General features: G+C 39.1%; 2 protein-coding genes across 12 annotated transcripts in view; one reads left to right on the top strand and one right to left on the bottom strand.

The window, feature by feature from the left end:
- The window catches only part of TP53INP (Tumor protein p53 inducible nuclear protein), a 40,651-nt gene extending 23,481 nt beyond the window's left edge, over window positions 1–17,170 (bottom strand). Inside the window, exon 1 of one of the 3 annotated variants that reach the window (XM_022074085.2) lies at window positions 17,057–17,170. The gene's annotated coding sequence lies outside the window, so the exon portion shown is untranslated. Of the gene's footprint in view, window positions 1–1,452; window positions 1,609–3,198; window positions 3,331–17,056 lie in introns of those variants that run through there. The other 2 variants (XM_022074086.2, XM_022074084.2) reach the window with 2 other exon arrangements.
- Window positions 1–27,906, top strand: part of Adck5 (aarF domain containing kinase 5) — a 47,074-nt gene that overhangs the window by 13,976 nt on the left and 5,192 nt on the right. For 3 of the 9 annotated variants that reach the window (XM_087343886.1, XM_087343887.1, XM_087343892.1), the window contains exons 1-8: window positions 17,213–17,362; window positions 18,673–18,917; window positions 20,176–20,401; window positions 21,611–21,745; window positions 22,595–22,753; window positions 23,560–23,691; window positions 24,106–24,271; window positions 25,895–26,065. In XM_087343886.1, coding sequence (XP_087200012.1) covers window positions 18,676–18,917; window positions 20,176–20,401; window positions 21,611–21,745; window positions 22,595–22,753; window positions 23,560–23,691; window positions 24,106–24,271; window positions 25,895–26,065 — 1,231 coding nt within the window. In that variant the 5' untranslated portion in view covers window positions 17,213–17,362; window positions 18,673–18,675. Of the gene's footprint in view, window positions 1–17,188; window positions 17,363–17,434; window positions 17,623–17,644; window positions 17,873–18,672; window positions 18,918–20,175; window positions 20,402–21,610; window positions 21,746–22,594; window positions 22,754–23,559; window positions 23,692–24,105; window positions 24,272–25,894; window positions 26,066–27,906 lie in introns of those variants that run through there. The other 6 variants (XM_087343890.1, XM_087343891.1, XM_087343889.1 and 3 more) reach the window with 6 other exon arrangements.

Consider the following 27,906-nt stretch of genomic DNA (forward strand, 5'->3'; position numbering starts at 1 on the left):
TTCACGTAAGACTGACATTGCTGTTAAGACCCTGTATTAAATAATGTCCAATCATCGGTCATAATTATAAATACCTTCAAAATTTTGAACTCTATAGTTGGGTCATTTAAGTAAAATTCTGTAATATGTAATCAAAAAAAAAAAAAACCTTACCCTGCCTTATGAAATGTACAAAAGGCCATTACTGAAACTTCATAAATCTTGGTACTTTAGTGTTATCTGTAAATTTGTTTTTTTTTAAAACGTTTATCTCAAATACATACATCGAACAATGCTTTAGATACACGTCATTAATATGAAAGAGATAAAAAAAAATTAATATGCAGTTGTTTCACACGATACGCCATTTCTTTAGGAGCCTTTAACAATATCGAATCGATGTCGATTATTCATAAAGTCGAAAAACGTATCGCAGCTATGAATATGGGTATAATCGATCTCGATGTTTCACGCCATCTACATGGATCTATTATTAATACACTGAACAGTTCTAAAAATATTTGTGTATTTTTATCTCATACGCGGTACAGATTGGGGTCTGGAGTTAAATGTGTCTACATCTTTCATATTTTCACATAAGATTAATTATAATCAAAAGCAGTGTATGGGCAGCTTTACAATGTAGCTTTCCATTGAAGTTTGTAATGTATGAGTGTACTGGCATTTCTATCATTGTTCTTCATATCATTAGTGGATCTGCCCTTGAAAATTCAACAACAAAGAATTGGCCAGGACGTGAGATTTCTGCATTTTCACTTTGACACTTCGGTATACTATAATTAACCTGCACTAAAAGCTTCTGTTCGTATTACGTTTAGAATTACATTACTCTTTTCGCCATGGAACAAAGTTAAAATTTATGCGTTTAACTGGTTAAGAAATTATCCGTCCTGTATGTGAACGCCAAGGTTCATTGCCATGGTTACAAGTGTCCGCCAACGGCCCCCTACACTGAGCCTCGTACATAGAGTTATCACTCTGAAATCCTATTTTTACGTATATTTTAGTATCCTCCCTATTTGCGCTATATGTCTCACTCATTTCATCAGCCTTGCCTGTATCTAGCATAAAAACTGGCGAAGAATACAACCTTCCGTCAAAAAAAATTATACACGACTCCATTAAGGTGATAATTACGTTTTAAGTAATTACTAATGTGTTAAAAATCACGACAATTATTGGAGCAGCGATACTTAAAAACCTCAGTTTGAGTGCACGACTTTGGGGCCTCTCAATACAAAGTGTTCACCGAGTCTAAGTCGAGGATTGTTCGAACAGTTACTAATGCATCTCCCAGCTTGTTCGATTAGTGGTTCATTGTCCTTTTATCACTCGTCACTCCACCCCTTCGCGGGACCGGATCGATGCATCTTCTAGCCCTCGACCCTACAGGGTTGTTGTTGTAATACACACACAGACACACACATATGAACCACTTATGCATTCACTAGCCTGTTGTTTTGTATCCGTCCCTGGCTGAGAGCTGGCAGAGCTGCTAGAGTTGCTACTGGACTGACGGTAAGCCAGCCAGCCAGCTAGCTAGCTAGCCAGCGAGCCTGGCAGCACAGCTGATGCGATAGGCAGGGTGGGGATATGGGAACTGTAAAACAGCTGCTATGTTGGCTACGTGCCAGCCACGCATGCGCTGTAGGAACAAGTAGTGACGCAATAACTCTCTTTGTCTCTCCCGGCAATATGCCATACTGAAAAAGATAGCTCTGATGTCATTACACCTACCGTACGAATCTTTATTTTAGTCGCTGTGGTTAGCTTTCTGTCTTGTGCAGTCTCTGCTATTGTGTAAAGAACGACTGTCATACATGTTTATTGACCAACAGAGATGAAGGCGGACTCAACTTTAAACAAGTGCGATTTTATAACGATCGATGTGGTATAACCATTACACTTGCCTCCCCAAAATTTATTAGATATATATGCTCTGTATATTTTGTCGAATGCAGCCCCGAAATTTACGAAATTAAAATTCAGCTGTAAAATATTCGTTTCCATTATGTTTACGTGTTGTCTTATCAACCAACCGATTAAACACACGTTGAAGACAAAGAAAAGGCTTCGTATTCAGGAGGTTCCGGGTTCAAATTTCTACCAGGAGGACGGCTATTCTGTTTTTTTTTGTGTGTGTGTCTTTCAGGGAGTGCCTAAAATAGGCCACGGCCGCTTCCTTCCGCGTTCTTTTCAATCAGTTCAGTGATTATATTATTGTTCAATTCAAGTCAGCTGCTGACACCACAAAATAAATTGTGAATTAAAACACTGCTCAGAGTCATTGTACCAGAAATCGATCCAGTCACGTCAGCGTTTTTCCAGAACTTTGTAATGCATTACGTGGCCTGGATTGTCCCAACCATATGTCATGCCTGTTCTAATCTTTTGTGTGCATTATCTTCGCTTTTGAAGAGGAAACTTTGGTTATTCTATCAGTTGTCTTCGGTTTGCACTGTTCTCTGAATGAGGTGTTATTTAGTACAAAGATTACACGATAACAAATGAGATTAGATAATGGTTATTAATGTCAAAAGTAGAAGTGACAACGTTTCTGCTTTCCGCATTTTTCCATAGTATTTTGGAGGCTCACCGATGGATTTTCAGCCCAAGGACCTGTTATCCTCTTTCAGAATTTCGTGGTTTTTCTTGTTGACGTAAAATATGCCCCCCAAACGCTTCTTATACGTACAGCCACTTCATTATTAAAATCATACTCCTATTTAATGTTATATAACCTTTGCAGTTGACAGAGTGTCGTTATATAAACTAAACTACAAAACGAACAACAAACCAAGTATGAACACATTTAATGTTAAGTTAAGTAAACGAAAATAATTTTCGAAAAGTTATAATTCTTGATTGATTTTTTGCAAGAATGTAAAAAAAAAAATATGATTTCGTAGCAATCTTACGTCGGTTGTAATGTTTGGACTTAATACCAATTTACCACCGGATAGAACTTATTAAGGAAATAGTTAGGTTGTGAGAATGTTAACCCTATGAAGCCCAATCTCATCTCTGTAATATTTAAAAAAATTTCGTCCGGACCTCAAACAAAACGAACATGTTACCGCTAGGAATACCATTCGGTTAATACAGCTCGGGGAAATAATTGTTGCACTGAAAATCATGGGGAAACAAATACAAAATGAAGATTTACTGATTAGTAAAGCAGGTGGTACATATAATTACCTTTAACAATGTTGAACCCTCGTGTTATGTAATGGAGTTACAATACGGAACGACCTTTTTGGACGTACTGCAGCGCCGCCAGGGTGTCTGGCTTGCAGTAGCGTCATCATGTGATGTAACCACGTAGACAAACAACTGACGCGCGCGTGGCGAGTAGTGTATTATACCAACATGAACCCATATATCGTACTGTATCCCTCCGCGTCAGCGCTGTATAACCATCACACCAGTCCTGGAACGCTTGAAAGGCGGAGCTATCCTGAAGCCGTGATCGTGAAAAGTTCACAATCCGATTTGAAAGAAATGCCACTCAGGATATTGTTCATTGCAGGCATACAAGTAATTTTTTTTGTTTTCCATCAACACTTGTGTTTGTGGACTGTGTGTTAGTTACTCAATAAATGTGTAACAAAAACCACGGAAGAATTCGTTTGACCTATAAAAAAAAGTGAATCTGGATCGGTTGTACCATAGATCTTTGAATTTTATCTGTTAATGTTTCCATTTAAACATAACCTCGTCTCCCACTAGCAGGTTAACTTACTGTATACCTGCCAGGATGTGGAACGTCGCCATTTGCACAGCTGACCCCGAGTAGTAACTCTGCGCCCTCCTAGAGGCGCTGTATCGGACTTCATTAACGGTACATATGCAATGCAGGGATGACGGTATACAGAGGGCCGCTATATCCGCGCCTATGATAAATATGAACTGTAAACTAACTGGACCATCCCCTCAGAATTCACAAGACATTTCTGATTTTTTTAACGTAAATACGTCTATATTTTAGGGTCACAGTGTCATTCGGCAAAAAGTAGAACGAAAAAGTGTAACAATGGATTATCAACAAATAAACAACAATGGTTACCTAGGAAACTTCATCTGTTTACTCGGCATTGTTGTTACCTATAAAACATTACTTTACATTACATTCAGCTACCACAGACCCATCTTAAGCGTAACTAATTCAAGTTGATTAAGCAATGTCTTAATCAAACTTTACTCGATTGTAAAGCATGTATAAAGGAAATATTTATAATAAAGCCAATATATAAACTTCCTTTCCGTATAGACGTATTTACGTCAAATTCTCCGGAACCGTGGTTCCACTGACAACTTTTTTACAAAAAAATTCTGTGGTATTTTCCGGGTCAGTTAAGGCTGCGTGGGAAAAGGAACTACACGTAACAGATTTAGGCTCGCCTTGGTTTGTGCAACTGAGGTTAGGTACGTCATTCGTCGGCCAGAAACACGTCGCTTGGACGTGTTCGCGTCACTGTTACACAATGAACACTGCTTACACAGAGTGTGTTGTTGGCGTGCTTAACCTCTCCGTCAGCCCGTCTTATGTTAAATTACGCCAAGTTAAATGACGCGGACAACACAAGTAACAAAAGTTTTCTAAGATGTTACGTAACACTTCAGGTCCCTATATCGCGTGGCGCGCACGACCGCCATGTTGATAGTATTAATGGCACGAAATTAGAACAATTCCGATACGAAGCGGTCTCTAGCGGAATGATATTGAAACCAAAGTTTTCTAAAAATCTGTTGACTGATTCAAACATTATTGGGGGGGGGGGTGCATAGATATGATGCCAAAACGCTTATTTTCGTTGTGACATAAGGAAAATATGCGTAGTGAAGTTAAAAAGGCTTCTGAGCTGCGCGAAGGTTACAGTAATTACAAGATGAGAGGTGTAATTGCATTACAATTTCATGGAAAAAGTGTGTGCTAGATACTCGCTTCAGGGCCGCAGAACTGTTACAAGTACGGACAAAAGACAGCAGCGAGGAAGGCAAACCACATCTACATGAGCAACGCAATTATCAGATATCCACTGCGTAGCAGCGCAACGCAGATAAAATAGTTGTCATAGTTGCCAATCCAACGGCAGAAATATGCGTCACTGCCAAGGATATCCTCCTAGCTCATCACCGCCTCTCTGAATCAGACATTCGATTTAAAATTACGTATAAATTCGAAGTCCTTGCTGCCTCCATCATAACTGATTGGTCCCTGTATTTCAAATCGATTCCTCGAACGCGGATTCCTCATCACCCTGATGATAGAAGCAGCAAGGACCTCTGAAACGTCGGTTAACATCGACCAGACTACACAGCGCAACAACCCAGAAGACAGAAATATTCATACTCATCGCCCTGATGATGGAGGCAGTATGACCTCCGAAACGTTGGTTAACATCGACCAGACTACACAGCGCAACAACCCAGAAGACAGAAATCTTCATACTCATCGTCCTGATGATAGAGGCAGCAAGGACCACTGAAACGTCGGTAAACATCGACCAGACTACACAGCGCAACAACCCAGAAGACAGAAATCTTCATACTCATCGCCCTGATGATGGAGGCAGTATGCCCTCTGAAACGTCGATAAACTTCTACCAGACTACACAGCGCAACAACCCAGAAGACAGAAATCTTCATACTCATCGCCCTGATGATGGAGGCAGCAAGGACCTCTGAAACGTCGATAAACTTCTACCAGACTACACGGCACAACAACCCAGAAGACAGAAATCTTCATACTCATCGCCCTGATGATGGAGGCAGCAAGGACCTCTGAAACGTCGATAAACTTCTACCAGACTACACGGCACAACAACCCAGAAGACAGAAATCTTCGTACTGAAATACCTCGTACAGATTCGTCTGTCAACTACGGGTCTTCCGAAAGATGTTTGGAAGAACAAACTTGCAGCATCCTATAAAGCTGTATCAATATCATAAAGCACTGAATGGGTCAATCTTGGCGTCGTTCATTTGTACGGTGACCCGGGGTGATTATTCTGTTGCGATTTGGTAGTTAAAGTTCGAGAGACTGGCCTTCGGTCTGCTACTTTCACGCGAGTCGGTACTCTTTTTTTTCTTTTTTTTTTTGTTCCGTTGTCAGACATGTCTCAGCAGGCAGCCACCATGAGTCAGGAGTGTCCAACGGGCAGGCCGTCATTTGCCTCTGAAACGTGCTAGAAATGTCTGTGTTAGCCTCCTGAAGTTGTTAACAAACGTTTGAGTAAACTTTCGTAGGCTTTCAACACATCGCTACTAGTATTACGCTTTAACATTTTATGCAATCAACTTCGTTAGTAACGCAAAGCACGATGCCTTCTGATATAACCTCTATGTACACTGCAAAAAGCTACAGATAATAATGATAATGATAATAGTATCTAATGACGAACGCCATGAAGAGTCCTTGAGAAGCTGAAAATGCGCCTATTAAGGTAAGAACCCGATGGTTTATTACCGTGTTATATCATTTTTCAAAGGATTAATGTATTTGTGGTTTTGTGTTCAGAAATATATTAAAACGGACCTTAAGAGAACAGGGTGTGAGGATGTGGGACTCATCTGGTTAAGGAGAGGGCCCCAGTTGTCGGCTCTTATGAACACAGTAATGAGTATTCAGAGGCCAGGGTCGTGTTTGTGCATCCTGGGAGTTTAAGCCCGGCCGAGAGACGTCGTTGAGGCCTTGCCTGGGGGTGTCCCCAGAGCCCGTTGAGGGCATTCCATGAGTTGGGGTTTCCAACCCTGCAAGGACAAAACCCGGTTGGGGACCACTACTCAAAGTGAGACAAGGAGAGAGGACAAATGTTTCGGGGGGAAAACCTGGAGGGTGGAACCCCGGGATTCGGGGGAGGAAACTTGGGTTGTCCTTTGGGGAGGCCATCGGGGTTGCCTAGTTCCTAAGGACAGATGAAAAAACACGACATTCCGACACACATGGACAGACCCTCAGGACGCTAAACAAAGGAGTTCACTATGTTAAGAAGATTTTCATTCAATTAAGTGAGGTTTCCTACCATTTACAAGCCTGTAGTCCGTGATATTCTGAGATCAGTAGATAGTGGTTCACTGTGAAATTCAAGCTTCCGTCATTTTCACTGTCCAGAGCCTCGATGGAGGGGCAGTTCTGACAGAACTCCGGCCGCCATTTCTCTAAGCGGTCAAACACACTTGAGCTCGTTATGCAAAGTGAACTACTCATTTGCGGTGGGATAGAAAATTGGCTGTGAGACCTAACATAAGTGCTGTTGGTGATCTCCAGAGACGTGCTTTGCTCTATCTGGATTGGTTCACGTATATGCGTCTCAGCACATCAGAGTCTCTACTCTTTGCACAAACTGCGTAAAATGAAGGTTGAGACGTGTCTCTTCTGAAATTACTACGTAACGAATTTCGATCGAGTGCAGCCCCTACACGAATAAATAAACACAACGCGAAAACAGTTCTGTAATAGTTTTAATTGTGGAGTTATCTGAGCTCCAAAACAATGTTTAGGTTTATCACTTTGACGATAACTGTTGGTACTTAGGCGAAGAAAATATTATGGGTGAAATCGCTGTTCTAGAAGCGACACGTATTTTAGAATGAAAATTTATTGGAAGTTATTAGAAAGATTATGCGGTTTCAACTTATGATTTGTTACAAAAGGTTACTCCCTGTATAGAAGAGAACTCTGCCATAAGAAATAGCATCCTCGCCAGCCACAGATTTCATTTAACTCTACGCGTTTTGGCTACTGGAGAAGCATTTGAAGATCTAACATTTAAAAATGCAACAGCATCTCAGACTGGGGGGGGGGGGGGGGGGGGCAGAGCCGATCTGGACGCAGAGGCTAGAAGAAAAACCTTTTCCACTGTCGGGAATCGAACCCCGATCGTCTAGCCCGAAGGCAGTGACTCAGCTACCTGGTTCTCTGAGCTTTGACACAAATATCGTCTCTAAAGGTGTCCCTCCCCCATCTTCAGCACAGATCGTACTTGTTTTGAGATGATGGTACTACGCGCAGTTTACTCTAATAAAAATCGAAGTCATGATCAACAACAAGCCATGTGTTGTTGTGGCAACCTCGGCTTCTAACAGATAAACAGACATTGCTCTTGGTTCGCAGAGGATGGAGACTGAAAGGACTTCCAAGTAACTGTATCGAGTGTGTTTCGTAATGTCTGTAACAGGCCACCGTTAGTTAAAAATGTTCAAATTGTGAAACCTTCATTATGTAATTTTCTTAATTCCTCTGTTATGTTGTCTGCCGTACTGTATGGAGCAGACACCTCCAACAGGAGCTTACAGTTATTTAACAAGTCATGAAATTCCTCAGCTTTTGTACTGTGTTCTCAAGAGCCCGCCACTGGTTACTATCCCGAGCAGATGAATTCAGGTACATCATTACGAGCATCTGATTTGGTCTGATGATTTGTCATCATGATAAGTTCTTTTGCAAATATCTGTTTTAGACTCGGTCTACGGCCTGGAACCTGTATTCAAACCCCGGTAAAGGCCAAGTGCCTCGGTGGTCTAGCGGTCAGAACGCTGGACTTGTAATCCTGGGGGTCTCGGGTTCGATTCCCGGCGGTGCCCGAATTTATAACTTGTGTTGGGCAAGGCCGTGGTCTAGGCAACACGGAGGTTTCCTCCGGGGGCTTCCCCGGTTTCTCCGTGGCATCCCAACAATTACTCCATTCACACACAGAAGAAGGCAATGGCAAACCACTTCTGGATCATCTGCCAAGAACGTATATGAACAGGTCCCAGTCCGAGAAAAGGATGGAAGGATCCTGTTCATATGGACCTGTCGTCAGACAGAACACTAAATAATAATAAGATGAGGTGGTCTAGCGGTTAGAACGCTGGCCTTGTAATCCTGGGGTCTCGGGTTCGATTTCCGGCGGTGGCCGAATTTATAACTTGTGTTGGGCAAGGCCGTGGTCTAGGCAACACGGAGTTTTCCTCCGTGGCATCCCAACAATTACTCCATTCACACACAGAAGAAGGCAATGGCAAACCACTTCTGGATCATCTGCCAAGAACGTATATGAACAGGTCCCAGTTCGAGAAAAGGATGGAAGGATCCTGTTCATATGGACCTGTCGTCAGACAGAACACTAAATAAATAATTATAACAAAAGTTTTGAGAATTTAAAAATTCTTTTAAAAACTAACCTAACCTAACAAAAGTTTTGAGAATTAAAAAATTGTTTATATTAAGTTTTTGCAAATATAAAAGATAAAATCAAATTGTATAAATCGTATTATAAAAGTCTCTTTGTTATAATACTTTCCCTAAAGAATCTGAGGCATTTTATAAAATTCCTAGGTATTCTATAGAATACCTAGGCGAAGTATAAAATAAACTGTTAGTTTCATACATTGCCTAAAAGTTCTAGGCATTTTATAAAATTCCTAGGCTTTCCATAGAATGCCTAAATTCCATACTTTGCCTACTGCCCTTAGGCATTCTATACATTGCCGGAATTCATAGTTTGCCGGTAATATATATAGGACAGCAATGTATATTTGAAGCAGTTTTCAATTTGCTTTATTTTGACGAAACATTCGGGGAAATTAATAATCTTTGCAGAGAGATGCGTTTAGCCTTGTATCTGCAATGAATGAACACAAGACCACTGAGGGACGCAACATTCCTTGGGGGCACACTTGTAAAATAGGCCGATACGTACTCCACTCTTTTAAGGTTCGGAGCTAAAACTGTGCTTAGAGACAGTACAAACCTCTGTGTTTGAAAACAGGACGATTTCTGTGGGAGCTGTTCCTAGTGTTACGTGAAGTGATGTGTGTATTTATAGACTCTGGCTTCGGAACTCGGTTGATCCACCTTGCCAGTGAAATGTCGACATTGAGCTAAATTTATCAAACGGCCCGTCCTCTGCGATTTCTAGGGCAAAGTAAATTCTTGTGTAACTCCGTTTTACGATTACTTAACAGGTTCCGACGGAACGTAAAACTAGTTTTATCTTGAATAAATTTTTTTTGGATATTATCCATCGTCTAGTAAATATTAAATGTAAAAAACGACGTTTCGGAGATGGGACTCTATCTCCGTCTTCAGGTTCCTACACAGTTGGGCCCACTAGATAGAGCTAATCCCTATCTCCGGACATCTTGGATATTATCCATCGTCTAGTAAATATAAAACGTAAAAAACGACGTTTCGGAGATGAGACTCTATCTCCGTCTTCAGGTTCCTACACAGTTGGGCCCACTAGATAGAGCTAATCCCTATCTCCGGACCTCTTGGATATTATCCATCGTCTAGTAAATATAAAACGTAAAAAACGACGTTTCGGAGATGGGACTCTTATCTCCGTCTTCAGGTTCCTACACAGTTGGGCCCACTAGATACAGCTAATCCCTATCTCCGGACCTCTTGGATATTATCCATCGTCTAGTAAATATAAAACGTAAAAAACGACGTTTCGGAGATGGGACTCTATCTCCGTCTTCAGGTTCCTACACAGTTGGGCCCACTAGATAGAGATAATCCCTATTTACTAGACGATGGATAATATCCAAAAATTTTATTCAATTGACTCTTCACCATCGTCAAGAAGTTTTAGATTTGATATAGTTTTATCTTATTAGAACGTTTCAGACCTACTTACATTTCAGGAAATTTATGATGCCTTAAGTAACCCACAATTGTACCCATCCAGTCACGATCATTCATAATATTCTGTGACGTGAAAATTATTTAGAATTTCGAGGGGGGGGGGTTAAATCAAGAGAAAAAATGTTTTTATATACGTCGACGGGTGTGAACGCTTTCCACTCAAAAATTATTATGTTCTTCTCTTGTGTTGTATCTGTAATTGACCGTCTGGCTGTTGATAATATTAATAAATAATTGATAGAAAGCATATTTTAAAGTAACTTTTTATGGTGGTAACATTTGTTCATTGCTTTCGCTTTGTGTATATTAATAATTTAATATTTATTATAAGTTGTTTGTTATTTTGATTATATTTCACAGTTTTTTTTCTTTGTACTGAAACATATATCTGTTGAGGCAAAACACCAAAATAAACAGCTAAAATATTATTATTATTATTACATTTATTCACCTTTATATGTTATTTACTTCTGTGTACCCCAGACAAACCTTGCCCCTGAGTGCAGCAGCTATTTCCGAAAAACATTTTGTTTTTAATACGCGTTACATGTATTATATATAGTTTTATTGTGAGGGGTGACTACGTATTTTACGAAAGCGTCTTTCGAATGATGTATGAAGATCCTAAAATGGCAGTTTTCTGAAGTTCCTTAATGTCGTATTCGCCCGGGATGTTGGCCAAATATTTTCTGAGTGACTTGGAGACAGTTACAGTTGCTCCTATAATTATCGGGATTACTTCTGCCATTATTATTATTATTATTATTTGTATTATCAGTGTTTGCCTGCCACAACCTCCTCGCTGTTTGCAAACACTTTAACAAATGAATTATTATTTAAAATACGGTATTATAAACCCTGTTTTAGAAGGCGTATGAAACCTAAGTCTACCGATCAGACAGTATTTTCTGTCGTTTAAATCTATCCAAAGACAGAAAAGACAGGGTTCTTTGGCTAGAGCTGTTCATAACAACCTCAGCGGTCAGCCAGAGCCATTTTTAAAACAAGTTCCTACATGTACAAATAACGAAATTGCTGCCTGGAAAACAGCATAACCCATCAGATAAGCTGATGAGCTCTGTTAGAAAATTGGTCGAGGCTTTAGCTAAGGGCGTCCTAAAGAAAATTGCAGGCAGAGACAGGAATTTGTGGGTTCTAACTCACTGTAGTCAGGTAGAAGTTTGCCAACGTTTCAAGGGTTATTGTTGCCTGGTGATCTCCCTGACTTTTCAGAGGGTTTGTAAACTTCTACCAGATACCGTCATAAAAACCTCAAACCCTGCTTGGTTAGTTTTCTTCCTCAGTACGTCCAGATTTGCTTTGAGGTCCAGCATTATATCAGGTGTGGCAAGTGTACCCACCTCTCCTATATGGCGTTATAATTTGCCTCAAGGACAACTTTACTTTTTTATTACAACGCATTTTACGTAAACATCTTGCGATTTAACTGGTTCAAAATTCGTAGCATCAATTTGTGGGCTCCTGTGATGAGAGTAATGAACATTCATGTCTGATTAACAGGAAATTCTTGGGCGGATGAATAACAATGGCCTACTGCACTATGCAGTTGAGTATGTATCCGGTGTACGTGGAAACCTGATGACAATCTTGCCTCGTCCGTGTGTCCGTGTTTCGTGATACATTGCCAAACCGTTGTACGAGGTGCGATCGGAAAGTTTCAAGACTGTGTTAATAGAGGGCGAACCGGATGTAGTACGAGCTTCTGTCGCTAGGGGGTGCGGCCTACATTCATAGTGAATCAGTGTGCCAGCCGGCATCATCGAATTAGCATTTGTTTCTTAGTTACGGGCGTTTTGGTAGTGCATTACACCGACCCTCCTGCGATTTCGGAATGGCGTGTGCATCAAATTTTGCCAAAGACTCGCTAAAACGGCTACGGAAACCTATCAAATGCTAAAGCAAGCATTTGGGGAGTCCGCAATGGGTCGTGCACAAACTTTTGTGGCATTGACGTTTTAAAAATGGTCGAACCTCTGTCGATGATGACGAGCGTTCTGGACGACCATCTTCGAGCACAACGCCCGAAAATGTTACGAAGATTCGGCAGGCCATTCACGAAGATCGACGTCGTACCATCAACGACTTGTGCGACATTGTTGGGATAGGCTATGGGACCTGTCAGCTGATTCTAAAGGAAGAACTCCACATGCGACGCATCCTGTCTGAGGACCAGAAGCAGAATCGACTTCTCGTTTGTCAGGAGCTCAAAGATCTTGCAAGAACCGACCCCAACTTCCTTTCTAAGCTCCGTGTGACTTCTTCCTCTTCCCAAAGATGAAAATTCAGCTAAAGGGAAGGAGATTTGAGACGATAGAAGAGATTCAGGCAGAATCGCAGATGGTGCTTGACAGGCTGACAAAGAAAGATTTCCAGGGATGCTTCCAGGCTTGGCAGCGGCGCTGGGATCGTTGTGTTCACTCCCAGGGGAACTACTTCGAGGGTGATGGATGAATTTAATACCTGAGATAAGTGTACGGGTTTTTATAGGCGCAGTCTTGAAACTTTCCGATCGCACCTCGTAGGAAGGAAGATGGAAAGAGAAACCCGAGTATAGTCGGCGAAGTAGTTTTTGGCCGGTGGAGAAGCTGGCGGACGGGCCTAGTCCGTGTCTCTGAGGTGGCACGGTCGGCGCATTTCTTTTGTTTGGACGTTCAGTCCAATAAGATCCTCGGTGCCGCACAAGAGACTCGCTCTTAGCCTTCCCCTTGAAAATTCCACTATTGCGCCGACTATAGAGATGTTCAGGTCTCGTCATGAAAACGGGGATCACCCACGGAGGTGTACGACCGCTCATCGAAAGTTGACGCCTACCTGTTGTCCAGAAAAATTGAAGTTTTCCTATCAGACGTACGGAAGTTAGAGAATCACGATGTTTCGAGAACGCTAACACGTAAAAAACTGTTTTACTTCGCTGCAAAGAAGTACATTGTTTGAATTCTGTGATGCTGATAATACAGTTAGATTTAAATATGTGAAGTTAGTTCTTAAAGCGGAATTTGATTAGTTTAAATGATTCTCATATATGTTACGTATCAGAATAGGTACACATTTAGTGTTTTCCACTTATATACTGTTCAGTAAAATCTTGCCAAAGAGCCATAATCTGAAATGGGCATTCGATATGCACGTATTACGACGGATTCAGTCCACGTCTCCAAGAAGATACTAGGATACGTAATAATACATGTGGCCAAACTCTTCGTAAGAGCCTTCTGTTAATTAGAAACACGCTGAACAGTAAAATGTGTATTAGGATCAAATGTCCTACTTCATCTTCAAAGTATAAAGAATGTACACTTACGTTTAAGTTTTAATCTGTCAATTAAGAAAGTCTTTACTAATGTGGCATAAGATTAATTTATCGACGTAATTTGTAATGGTTTATAAACCGGTTCTCTCCATAATATTTTCTAATTGGCGAGCCAGTACTTATAAGCAAATGTTCTGGAACAGAAATTATATTACTGTCCAAATATGCATGATTTACATCGTCACAGGGATTTCCAACCTTTCAAGACCTAGGGGCCACACCCAACCGTTTTTATCAACTCGCTCGCTGATAGCTCAATTACAAATGAGGACTAGGTCAGGTGTCTTAATATTGTGCATTAGTACGAACAAAAATTCTGCATTTATAATTTTAAATACTTTGTTTACACGATAAAGGAGAATACTAATAAACGTATAAACAAGTGCCTCCAGGTAAATCTTTTGCGCAATTTCATGTTCTAGTATCAAGGAATACTAACTCACCACTCGATTCCAGTTTTTTTTTGTAACAAAAAACTTCCATTTTAATAATAATACCCTCTTTCTAAAGATCTGCTGTGAAACTGACGAATATCGCCCTGATGATGGAGGCAGTATGACCTCTTAAGGCCTCCGCCACCACTGAAAAAATCCTATAAAATATACACCCAACCGCAAATTATAAAAAGTATGAGATGATGAAGTTGCGTCATATTGTGATAAATATATATTTGTTTAAATCTTGTCAGTATAATCACAATAAAATTCCTATTAAATATTAAAATATTATCATAATTAACATTTAAATATTTAAAATATATTCGATTTACATTAGAATATCACTTTTTACACGACATTTTGATAGAGAATATCATTTAATATATTTTAAATATTTAAATGTTAATTATGATAATATTTTAATATTTAATAGGAATTTTATTGTGATTAGACTGACATGATTTAAACAAATAAATAAACAAATATAAAAAGTATATATTATTATTATCGGCTCCTTGCATTAACTACGTGAAATCAACGCACGTTTAACTTCTGGTGTTACTGAACGTGTTTCGATTAAATGTCGTTCTTACCATAAGAAACTAATGACGTGCCAACTCAAAGCAACAACAACAAATTTCCCTAATAATTAAGTAGCGGAACTTCCACATTTACTAGTAGAATATCAGAAATTATGGATGAATCCTTCTGAACCCTAATTTGCACCATGGTAGTTACTTGTAGCAATTTTGTTTCTGAGTACGTCTTTGTCAGCACAGAGTCGAAAGACTTTACAAAGAGGCGAGGCTTGACTGTAATATTTGGACATTGAACACCCACCCAGTTCTTTCCTGCTTACTGAAAATATTCACTCATGTACACGGAGGAAAATATACGATGTGTATCTTCAAGATGCCGTTGTTCCTAACCATTATACACACTGATCCAAAAACATATCACCATCAAACAGACGGGAAATAAGTACCCTTCTCTTTCAATTCCCATTTCATCGTTAAAATAATTGTCCTCAAATAACTTTAAAATTTGTTGTAAGACGGATTAATAAACCTGATTCTTTTGTACGTCTTAATTATCCCATTACAGATGCCAAGAAAACAAACAGACTATTGGGGGCAGAGTGTATGTAGTGCAGTCTCTCGTCGTGTAATTCCCTCCGTTATCCTTTTCAAAAGTCACTACTACTTTTTTTAACACCCTGTAGTTTCTGTACCAGTGATTCACAAAACCCTTCTTTCCTGCTGGTGGACTTGAAGGGTGGAAACGATGAATGGTTTTCACAGCGACGCTGCAGGAGAGACACTTCACCTGTATGCATTGTTCTTTCGACAAAATGGCGTCTTCCTCTTGGACTAAATTCACTCATTGTGAACTTCGAGAAAGAATGTTCATTTCATAGCTAAGTTTCTCAGCCATGTTCCAAAGTCGATCACATTTCTAGAGAACTGTCAAGATTGGTTGGTTCTTTGGTTGTTTAACAACTGTAATATTATTTATCGTTCAGTCGGATGAGGGGGATAGTAGCTTGGAAGGGATAGGGGGAGGAACTGATAGGGCCTTGTTTCAACGAACTGTAGTGGCATTGTCCGGGAAGGGCCTAGGACAATCATGAAACGACTCAGGATATCCGGTCTCCCGCAGAGAATTGGATTCAGTTTTTCTCATATTCGAAAGACGAACTCTAACCACCACTTAACGATGTTAAGTAAAAAAATTCCCCGGCGAGGTCTAGTTTATAATGATGAAATATCTGGTAATACACGGACGGCCGCCATAATGTTTTACACATACAACAGTGTAAGTGAAAAGATTATGGTATAGTATAGTCGGAAGTTTTGGGTCATTTATAGTCGATTGCTGCTTTGTGTTTTAAAGTTTCCCCCTCCACTCAACTTGGCAAGAACTGGGTCGAGTCTATGCCGTTCCACGTCATTTACAAACAAACTGAAGTCGAAACGAGCGATTCGAATGATTGCACGAAGTTATCACGTGACTACAGATGTGACGTGAATATTTAATACTTATCAGCTGATCAGTAGACTAGTTACCATCCGTTTGGTTCATGACAAGATTCATTTCACAAATCTTGCCTCATACTTAATGGGTGACAGAAAACATTCCGCTCAAACACGAATCCTAATTTGCAAGAGCGCATGTCCTGTTAATATTCCATTGAAGAATGTGTGACATATAAAACTTGCAAAACTTAAAAATTACACTTTGCGATTAGAGTTGTGTGAATCTGCATGCAAATAATAATGATAACGAATTAAGTTTATAATTGTAATCATCATGATGCTTAACGCAGAACAAAGAATTTGGAATGCCCTACGAAACATTTTGTAATATCCCCACTGAAGCCTCGATTTGATCTGAGATTTTTGAGCACGTTCTCGTGTTGTCCTGCACCACTCAGAGTTAAAATAAACCCTAAATAATTTCGAATGACCAAAATAATGCAGTGACGCCAATACAAAGACGACCTTGACAGTCAGCTGTTTTGTGTTCGCATACAAAACAATGCCCAGCTGATTTTTGTTTACGTAATTAAGTATCTTCTCACAATAAAACTCATGGAAATCGAATGTAATTTATATGTGTTCAAAGAAGTGGCTGATTAATTATTGTACTTACAGTGAAAACAGAGCAGTAGCAAATGTCCGCTGTAAGGTGTTTATAGCTGAAATCTGACTTCACGACAGCTTGCCCCTCGCAGCCAGTTGCGAAGATGGCAGCCAGCTGCTGATTGTAGTCTGTTGGGTTTTAAAGACTTAGTGTCGCTATTGGACAATATTCCACCAATTGCAAACTTGTATGAAGGTTCCGTACTACAGCGCTTGGAAACAGATGTGTCAATAAAGTACTTAACCTTGCAAGTATGCAACGTGTTAAAAGTTTGGTATTTTATTGTGGAATTGTTCATTTTATTTACTGAATTTTGTACGTAGTATTGTATTATATTTGCGTATGTCCTCTACCTACTAATTTAACTGTAATCGTACAGCATAAGCCATTTTTACTTTTATAATTTGTTTTGTATGACGTACGCTGTAGAAGGTATTCAGAGTAGGTTATTTTGAAAGATGAAACAACGTGTTGAAAGTTTGAGTAATCTCATTCATAAATATTTGTTTTAAAATTACTTTCCACTAATTTTTTTTTTTCCAGTTTAACAAGACTCTTCTTTACATATTTTTGGTGTAGGTTAACATTTAAGAAAGTGTAAAGAACTTGCTTGAATTGATTACATTTTAACATTGCCTCATCGTTTTAAGATTAATTGAAAATGTGTGGCCCACGACTTATGAGTAAAAAGGCAATACTAGGCTGGTGCACAGACATTGATTTTGTTTTTGTAATTGTGTGTGTGATAAACAAAACTGTGCAGTAACATATTTTAGTTAAAATATAAAGCAGTGTGTTATTCTACACATCATAATATTTACACATGTAAATATTATTAGGTTATAAGGAAAAGGACAGTTTGTCATATAGTGATGTTTAATGCTATTTTTACTGTTTGTAATATGGGCAGGTAGCACCATATCCTGTGCTTTTACCTAAGTTCCTTTAGTATCCTCTAGTTCTATATGTCATTACAGTAGTACTTGTTGGTACTGAAGTTGTTACCACATCTGTTCTTTCTTGGAAGGTTTCTTACACCATCCCCAGTGCATTATCCAAATTAGCTGTAAATTTTTAATAGAAATGGAACTTGCCAATTTTATCAAATGTGAAACATATTTCATAAGAAAGATAGAGATGCTTATTTGGAATTTATTCCAATAATTTTTATATATGATAGTGGTCTCACTGGTCTCTATTTCTATAGTTACAGTTATTGAGAATTTTTTTTGCAGATGTTAGCTCCATAACCGTTTTATCCACTATCCCAGTTAATTAAATATTAATTTTCATCGTAATGTTAAAAACATAACCTCAAAAGTTGCTAAAATTCTATTTTGTTGTCCAAGAATAAATGCATCTCAAGTTAAATATCATTCTTTATAAATATAGTATCTTCACTCCCCACCACTTTTAAGGTCATCACTGTAGACTGCAGTTAATACAGGATTGCTAAATAAGACACAACTTTGGAGTAAGGGAGGGAAGAGGCTGTGAATATATTAAATTAAATTGTAAGTTAGAACAGGTCATATATTGTAAAGTAACATAATTTTAGTGTTTTACTTTTTGTAAAGGGTTTTGGAGTATACATTCTGTCTGTAATGAATTTCTCAATTTTACAGGCTATGTCCAAAGTAGTAGGAAATTCATGTTTGACCACATTTATGAGAAGATTTCCCAGAGTGAAGTATTTGCACACAGATATAAAATACCTTACTAGACAGTCACCAAGAAACTACTCTTTGCATGTGAAGTGTGGCTCATTGGTATTTGCCACAGTAGGAGCGGCAGTGTACTACAGTCAGTTGACGAACCATGAAAAACGAATGCTCAGAGTGTCTCTGGGTGGCATTGGCCGCTTTTTAAGGTTTGTTCCCCTCTTTTTACCAATATCCTGATTTGTAGTAGCTGGAAAACTCTTGCACAGTCAAATTTGAGATTTTCACAGTGGGGATTATGAATGTGGTTGTATAAGTTTGCCAACTTGCTTGCTGACTCCGTCATCGGGGCGATGTTGATGGAGGCAGCAAGCGCGTCAGAAACATCGGTAAACTTCCGTCAGACTATACATTGCTACAACCCAGAAGACATCCATCTTTTTCTTGCAAAGACATTCAGTTGCTTTACTGAAATCGAATTGATTATGAATTATTGAGTTAGTGAAAACAGGGGCATAATTCCAGTTGCAATTGGAAAACTTTTGTCACCATATATTGTTGTAAATGTTCATCATTGCTAAAATAATTGTCTGACTTATATTAGATCTTGTTTGTTTGTTCTCAGAATAATAGTTTTTTTCATAAAAAATATGTTGGAGACATTAAAAAAAATGTTCACCTTTCACAACTGATGTTGTGCCAGAGACCTCTTCGCTTAGCAGTAACGTGTTGACCTCATCTTTTGGTAGTCACCAACACCATTGTCTATCAGGGATCAACTGCCCTGACGGACGTTCATACTTTTCCATTAAAATATGTTTCTGTATGTTTTGGTGTAAGTCCCGCGCGGTCTGAGGCGTCGTGCTTCGGACCGGCGATACGGAATGCGCGCTGGTTCGAGTCTCGGGGGAGAAGAATTTTTCTCGTGAGCTTTCAACCAGTGTATGGGACCGGTGCCAACCCAGCATCGTGAGAAAATTGGGGAGCTACAATGAGTAGCGTAATCCGGTCAGGAAAGCTAGCAATGGCTGGGGGTTCGTCGTGCTGACCACACGTCGCCTGTATCTGGTTGGATGATCGTTCACCTCTGCTTTGGCATGTGAACGTGAGGCCAGCAGTCAAGCTAGATGGCTTTGGCTCTCTGGAGCTGTTACGCCATGGATTTAATTTTTAATGTTTTGGTGTAAAGGTATTTGGCAGATCCATGGTTTGCATCCCAGCTCAGAAATAGGCTATTATATTCTATGCCTTGGCTTTCCTCAGACCCCCTGTCATGATGTGTTATCCCAAATGACGATTCGTAATTAAGTATTTTCTCATTTGTTGCTGTTGACATTGTATCATGAAAGAAACCAAGAAAGAAGTGAATGTATTACGAAGGTGAGTAACCACATACCGGTTTTATCGTCGACCACAAAATTTTATCATAGTTGCTCAGTAATTGTGGTTGTGCTCTGTACATACCAGGTCTTTGAAGACAGGGCTGACAATATCACTGGATTACTGGTGGTCTCTTTTGGGTTTGGAGGAGGGAACAGAAGAGTATAAGGAAGTTCTTCATCCATTACACCAACGAGCTGCTGACAGGTTATTAGATGGCTGTCTGAGGAATGGAGGTTTATACATAAAACTTGGACAAGGATTTTCCAGCCTCAATCATGTTTTACCAAAAGAGTATTTGGATACATTAAAAGTAAGAGTTGGAATTTAGTGTGTGGCTCGAGTTAGGTTAACCTATTCATGCAGCTGTTAAGTAATAATAATGTTGTCAACATACTGACATTTTGCAAAGAGAAACAGAGATATATTTCATGTTCACTACTGTTATGACTGATATTAATTTTAATTTCTTGCATAATTTCAAGTAATTATGCATTTATGATTAGAAATCATGAATTACTACTTTGTCAATAATGGTAGTGGTTGTTTCATAATTTCAGCCATCCTAGTACAACTCAACTTCCTAATTGTTTGTCTTTTTTTTTGACGTAAATACGTCTATATTTTAGGGTCAGTGTCATTCGGCAAAAAGTGAAAGGAAAAAGTGTAACTGCATTGTTATGTTACCTAGGAAACGTCATCTGTTTACTCGGCATTGTTGTTACCTATAAAACATTACATTATCTTACATTACTTTACATTACATTCAGCTACCACAGACCCCACGGTGGTCTAGCGGTCAGAACACTAGCCTTGTAAGCCTGGGGTCCCGGGTTCAATTCCCGGTGGTGCTCAAATTTATAACTTGTGTTGGGCAAGACCGTGGTCTGGGCATCACGGAGTTTTCCTCCGGGGGCTTCCCCGGTTTCTCCGTGGCATCCCAACAATTACTCCACTCACACACAGAAGAAGGCAATGGCAAACCACTTCTGATCATCTCTGCCAAGAATGTATATATGTATGAGCAGGTCCCTGACAACCTGAAGAGGTTGGAAGGATCCTGTTCATGATATATGGACCTGTCGTCAGACAGAACACTACAAATAAAAAAAAAACCACAGACCCATCTTAAACCTAACTAATTCAAGTTAAATAAGCAATGTCTTAATCAAACTTTACTCAACTGTAAAGCATGTATAAAGGAAATATTTAGAATAAAGCCAATATATAAACTTCCTTTCCGTATAGACGTATTTACGTCAAGTTCTCCGGAACCGTGGTTCCACTATCACTTTTTTTTTAACTTCGGTTTTAGAGTTAAAACTTGGCAGTATAGGCGCAAAAATCACTTAGATTAGAATGATCCTGAGCGTAGTCTTAATATTGAGAGTTAAAACTGAGCAGCCGGAAGTACGTGTATACAGAGGCATGCCGCGACACCTGTGAATGCAGTTTGACAACTACAATACTTAAATGCACTCACACTAACTGAACATGTATGGTATGCCAATGTACTTTCCAGACACTGCAAGATAAGTGTTTAACACGAGAAAAGAATGAACTGAAGGAGATATTTCTGGAGGATTTTGGTGTTCCGTATACAGAGATATTTGAAAGTTTTGATGAAGAACCCATTGCAGCTGCAAGCTTAGCACAGGTAATAAGAAGGTTGATTTTGTCAGTTTAATACATTCTTTCTGATGGCAATATGGAAATTAGACCCTTGCGTGAAGTACAAACGGAAAAGAAAGTTTGCATTATCATCTGTTTGACATAGAAGCCAACGGTACTCAGATTTGAGTCTGATCCTCGACGGAGGTATGACGATAACTTTCTTTGTGCCACATAGTCTTGTAGAAATTTACTGACATTTCAGTGCTTGCTGCCTGCATTATCAGGGTGATGAGTACGCCATGCATGGCTACATGAAACAACATCCCAGAAGACAAGTCATCTTCTGAAGATGACTTAAGAAGCCAACACTTTGTGGATCAGAAACTTTTAATTAGCTATGAGTACTGGAATTCTGAAGATGTCTTTCAATGTCATATAACCACTGCAGTCAAGATTATATATAGATCGGAGCTTTAGTGCCTCAAACCTCCCCACCACCTTTCCTCATTGTGATAGTTATCTGTGGCAGTGTGAAAAATGTTAGTGGGAATATTTAGTTATTAGTTAGTAAAGAAAAATTTGTTACAGAGCGACTCAGCAGCTTAGGTTTTTTTATTATTATTATTTTTGTGATCTAGTGTGGCTTTTTTTTTCCTGATTTATCTTTAAAAACATCCACCAAATTGAAATTCTAGATCTATTACTGTGTATAGTTGATACAGCATCCTTAAGAAGTCTTTGGACCAAGCACCTGCATATTAGTTTGAGCTGCAAAATGCCTGAGGTCAGCTGACTATCATCGTAGATTATCCTATGCAATGACTGAATTTTTGAAGTGTTCATTTATCAGATACAGCATGTAAGTAGATGTAACAAATGTTGTAATTTACAGGTGTACCATGCTAAAACAAAAGATGGAAAAGAAGTTGCTGTGAAGGTTCAATATATAGATCTCCAAAATCGATTTATTGGTGATGTTTCAACCATCAGGCTGTTATTAAAAATAGTTGGATTTATGCATCCAAAATTTGACTTTGAATGGGTTCTTGAGGTATGTGAATTCTGTGTAAATGTCTGAAGAGCATTTGTGTTCCAAGTTCAAATCTTATTTGTACCACTACTTGTATTCATTTATTTTCCCCGTCACTCATTATTGTATCGTATTTAGGAGGCCCAGGGTTTTGAATTTTAGTCCAGAGACTTGCTGGCCTCACTTTGTGTTTTCATGGTTTTATTCAGTCTCCAACATGAAAAGTACTGGAATATTACCCTAAAATAGGCCTGGCTGCTTCCTACCATCTACCTGACTGATTGGCTGTGTGACCAACTGACTGATGAACTGGTGGACTCCGTGGTGCAGGGTCTTTGTTGAAATGTTGATAGCTGCTCAGTTTATAAGATATACGCTACTTCTATGATGAGCTGGGGTAGCTCAGTCGGTATAGTGACTAGCTACGGGCTGGACGGCCGGGGTTCGATCCCCAACGGGGGCAGAGGATTTTTTTCTCTAGCCTCTGTGTCCAGACCGGCTCTGGGGCCCACCCAACCTCCTCTACAATGGTTACCGGGGTCCTTTCCCGGGGGTAAAGCACGGCCGGGGCGCGATGCTGACCACTCACCCCCATCTAGTGCCGAGGTCAAGGAAGAGAGGAGCTATACCTCCACTCCCCCCAAACGCCTACATGGCGTATAGCGGGACAAACTTTACTTTGTTTTTGAATACCATCGTCCTGTATTCTTCATGAGTTTCACTCAAAAGATTAAAATGTTTTAGCTGATTCTCATAATCTGACAAATGCAAATGTTCTTGGAAAACTCAGAGTGAAGAAAATATGTTTGCGCGTGTGTGTGTTGCAGGACTTACGAGGAACCCTGGAACAAGAACTTGATTTCATTAATGAAGGTAGAAATTCAGAACAATGTGCAAGAGATCTCTCCAAGTTCTCATTTATTTATGTGCCACAAGTCGTCTGGAATTTGAGTACCAAGGTATTATGTATTCCTTTCTACCTTTATGATACTCATTTAACCATAATTACTTCTTTAACCCTTTGAATCTGAAGCATGTTTAAACAATATTTAAGAATTCAGTCCATTTAACAAGGAAGACACAACATCCCTTTATAACAAAGATCAGTTTGTTATTGCTGTTTAGTGAAGTAACTTTGTTTATAATGAGAATTATGTAAAAATTATAAATAAAAAAATGCAAATGGATTCATATTCACTTCTGGTAGATGGCAGCACCAGTTCATGCCTCATAACACCAGTCCCATTTTCCAGTTGCCGCACTGTGTATAAATGCATCTGTGGCATTAAAACCTACAAGGTTTAATACTTTTTAATTTTAAAATGTAGCTCGTTAACAAGGGGTGATTTTAATTCTTAATTGTATAATTGCAGAGAATTCTAACAACAGAATTCATTCGTGGTTTCAAAGTCAGTGATGTGGAATCATTAAAAAGACAGGGCTTTTCATTAGCCGATATCGACAAGAAGCTGTTTCAGGCATTCTCTGAACAGATATTCCATACTGGATTTGTACATGCAGATCCACATCCTGGAAATGGTAAGAAAGTACAGAGAATTGTGTTTAAATTATTTAAAATGCATTTTAAGTATTAGTGTAGCTTCTACAGGTTACTGCATTTGAATTTCATAACTTTGTGTCAATTTATGGCAGAAAAAGTTTTTGCTCTCTCTTATATATATATATAATAATCCTGTAATGTTATAAAATTTGTACACTTTAGAGTAATATGTGAACCTCTTTATGACGTTAAGTTACAGCAGTAGCATTTGTAATAAGTACCCACGAAGTTTAATTAAACATTCTTCATTTATAACCTCATAGCCCATGAGACAATTAGAATGAATGAGGATAGAAGGTGGAGAACTGTTTCTGTGTTCTCTAAAGCTGGTAGTAATTCAACAGAACAAGGATTACCATTTGCATGGGGTTCAGCTTATCCAGAAGTTTCGTAATTTATTGACCCTGAAGGTACACATTATCTTGAAAACCTGCCATATTTAATTTTTCTCTGAGCTAGTGCAATATATTTCACATGTGCACTACCAGTTTCTTTATGATCCATCTAAATTATAGTCTTCGAATTATTTACTTCCCTTGCTGGAATTATGAACATTACAGAGCTTTTAAAAGTCTGGCCAACTGTCAAATTTGCCTCTCCTTCGAATCTCTTCTGCTTTTGCTTGCAAAACCAGTAACAGCTGAGATAAATATAAAATTGCAATCATACTAGCTGTTTTGTATAGTTCTAAAACATGGTCATTACTCTGGGGCACAAAGGAAGAAGTTAAACTGCAACTGAAGATTTCCATCTTCTGGGTTGTTGCGCTGTGTAGTCTGGTCGATGTTTACCAACGTTTCAGAGGTCATACTGCCTCCGTCATCAGGGCGATGAGTATGAAGATTCCTGTCTTCTGGGTTGTTGCGCTGTGTAGTCTGGTCGATGTTTGCCAACGTTTCAGAGGTCATACTGCCTCCATCATCAGGGCGATGAATTTCCCTGATGACGGAGGCAGTATGACCTCTGAAACGTTGGTTAACATCGACCAGACTACACAGCGCAACAACCCAGAAGATGGAAATCTTCATACTCACCGCTGTGAAAACCTCAAATCTTACATAAACTGCAACTGTTTGGACCATTGTCATACAGGAATTACGAATTTAAATCCCTATAATATAGGACTGCCATCTGGATTTCAGCTTTGGAATGAATGGCTTAGTGGTATGCTAATGCAATGCACAGGCAGGTAAATCATGCGTAAGCTACAACACGATGATAAAAGGTTCAAACAAATATCCAAGAAAAATATTTGGTTCTAACAGGTATGATGTAAGTAGGGAATTACATAATGAGGAACTTCATGGTTTACGTAGCTCACCTAATATGTTAAGGAGGTAAAATCAATGGCATTGTAGCTTAGCGGAGGAGACATATGCGCAGAGAATTTTGGTCGTGGTACATCTTAGAAAGTGGCCACTCGGAAAACTTAAAAGGATTGTGAGAATATGAAGTCGGTGGAACTGGTGTGGGATTATGTCCAGTTCCAAGCTTTGGTATTATAACTACAAACATCTGACTGCACGAGATAGAATTAGACAATATTGTGTCATGTTTTGAGCTGATATTGTCAACGTATCACAAATTTTACTTTTCTTTAGTTCTCGTTAGGAAAGGTCCAAGTGGTAAAGCACAGCTTGTTCTGTTGGATCACGGATTGTATGAGTGTCTTCCGTCCTCGGTACGCCAATCTCTCTGTCGACTGTGGAAAGCCATTGTTACAAACAATCATACTGACATGGAAACTTATGCACATGAACTCGGTGTAAAAGGTAATGTATCACACCATTCAGTGACAAATATATTATTGTGACTATAGCATTCATACAAGTTAGATCTTTTGCTGGGAAATAGAATGGATGGTACAAGGCATTAATTTTGTGTATAAAATAAATGCATAGTGTTGAAGTTGTATCTGTAGGTCCTCATGTTTCATAATCTTTGAATTTACATGACTAATTTTGATTAAATTTGATATGGAGGTGGGGGGGGGGGGGCTACTTTAAAAGTTGTCTCTTATGATCCAGTATAATGCTTGCTTCATATGAAGCTCAAATGAAACTGTATAAGTTTTTTTAATATTGCTCATTATAAGAATCAATTGGTGCATGAGATGAAATATGGATCTCATTAAGGTCTACAGCTCAGATTTTAAACATTTTTTCCATGAAGTGTGTTATTAACATAATATAAGGAAAAAATAAATTGTCTTCATGCACTTTAATATTTGTATTTTTAGCCTTATAAAATAACAGAATTTATCACTGTATGTAGTGCAGTGATTATAACTCTTCAAACAATAGATTTTAATATGGAATAAAGACTGATGATGTATGCACATCATTTGGAAAATATATTCAAGATTAGAGCACATATTTTTAGTATTGTTTGTTGTAGTTTTTAGAATTGTTATTTTTATTATATTGAATGATATGTTTCACATATCTGCAATATAATATGCATAAAATATTGTTGTGACAGACTTTCAGTCATCTTATTTCATATCACAAGATGTCTGCTGATGTGCCAATTATAAGAATTCTTTCATGAAGATCAGGCACGTATAAGGTGGATTCTGTTGCTTCCAGTAACAGGATAATGATGCGAACGATGATCAGTAGTGATGACTAGTTACTGAACTATTTTTAAACCAAATAATTTTTCATGATAAACTTTTGGTTCATATCACTTTGTAATTCATCATACTTGTTTATCCTCGTGTACTTTTTTCAAATAAAATGTTTAGAACATAATGGCCATTGAATTTTGAAATTTACTTTACAAAAACATCATTATGGGATAATTTTCTTTAGATATAATAACTCGTTGTATGAATATGGAATATATACAGTGTTTCAGAGACTGGTGCTGTCTCCATCTTCATGTAGCAAGAAACAGTATCCACTGTCTGAGGCTTGTTAGGTAAAGCTAGCTTTTTGTGCTAGACATTGAAGGAAATCAGAAGCAAGTTCTGTATACAGGAAGCAACTGTAAACCTTAATTGGAAACAACAGCAAGAAAGTAACAACAAAATGTGATTTACCACAGGCAAGTACAAAGGCTAAGAAACCAGAAAGTAAGATACGAGGCGCGTCCTCAAAGTAAGTTTCCCTGGGGCCGTTTACAGAAACAAAACACAATTTCATGGAAATATTTATTGCAACAGATACAGCAAGTGTCCAGCTATTTTTCAACATATTCGCCACCGGAATTGAGACATTGGTCATACCGTGGGACCAACTTTTGAATACCTGTGTCGTAGAAGTCTGCCGCCTGGGATTGGAACCACTGTGTGACAACCATCTCCGCCTCTCTGTCATTCTCAAAACGCTGACGCTGACCGGACAGGAATTTCTTGAGGTGTAGGAAAAGATGGAAATCACTGGGAGCGAGGTCCGGGCTGTAGGGTGAATGATTAAACACCTCCCAGCTGAACTCCTGCAGGAGACTTGCTGTCCGTCGAGCCGTGTGCGGCCTAGCGTTATCACTGACCGCTCTTCACGGTCGGCGGGAGCTGGAATAAGAACCTCCATCTTGAACAGCTGCAACGATGCTACTGTTGAGAACGCGGGAAGTGCCGTTAGTGCATGCGCCATGCTACGTCATTGCTCTA

The sequence above is a fragment of the Zootermopsis nevadensis genome, unplaced genomic scaffold, assembly GCF_977971745.1.
Source record: "Zootermopsis nevadensis isolate Lab colony 2312 unplaced genomic scaffold, Znev_1.0 Znev_ptg000007l, whole genome shotgun sequence".
Lineage (NCBI taxonomy): Eukaryota > Metazoa > Arthropoda > Insecta > Blattodea > Termopsidae > Zootermopsis > Zootermopsis nevadensis.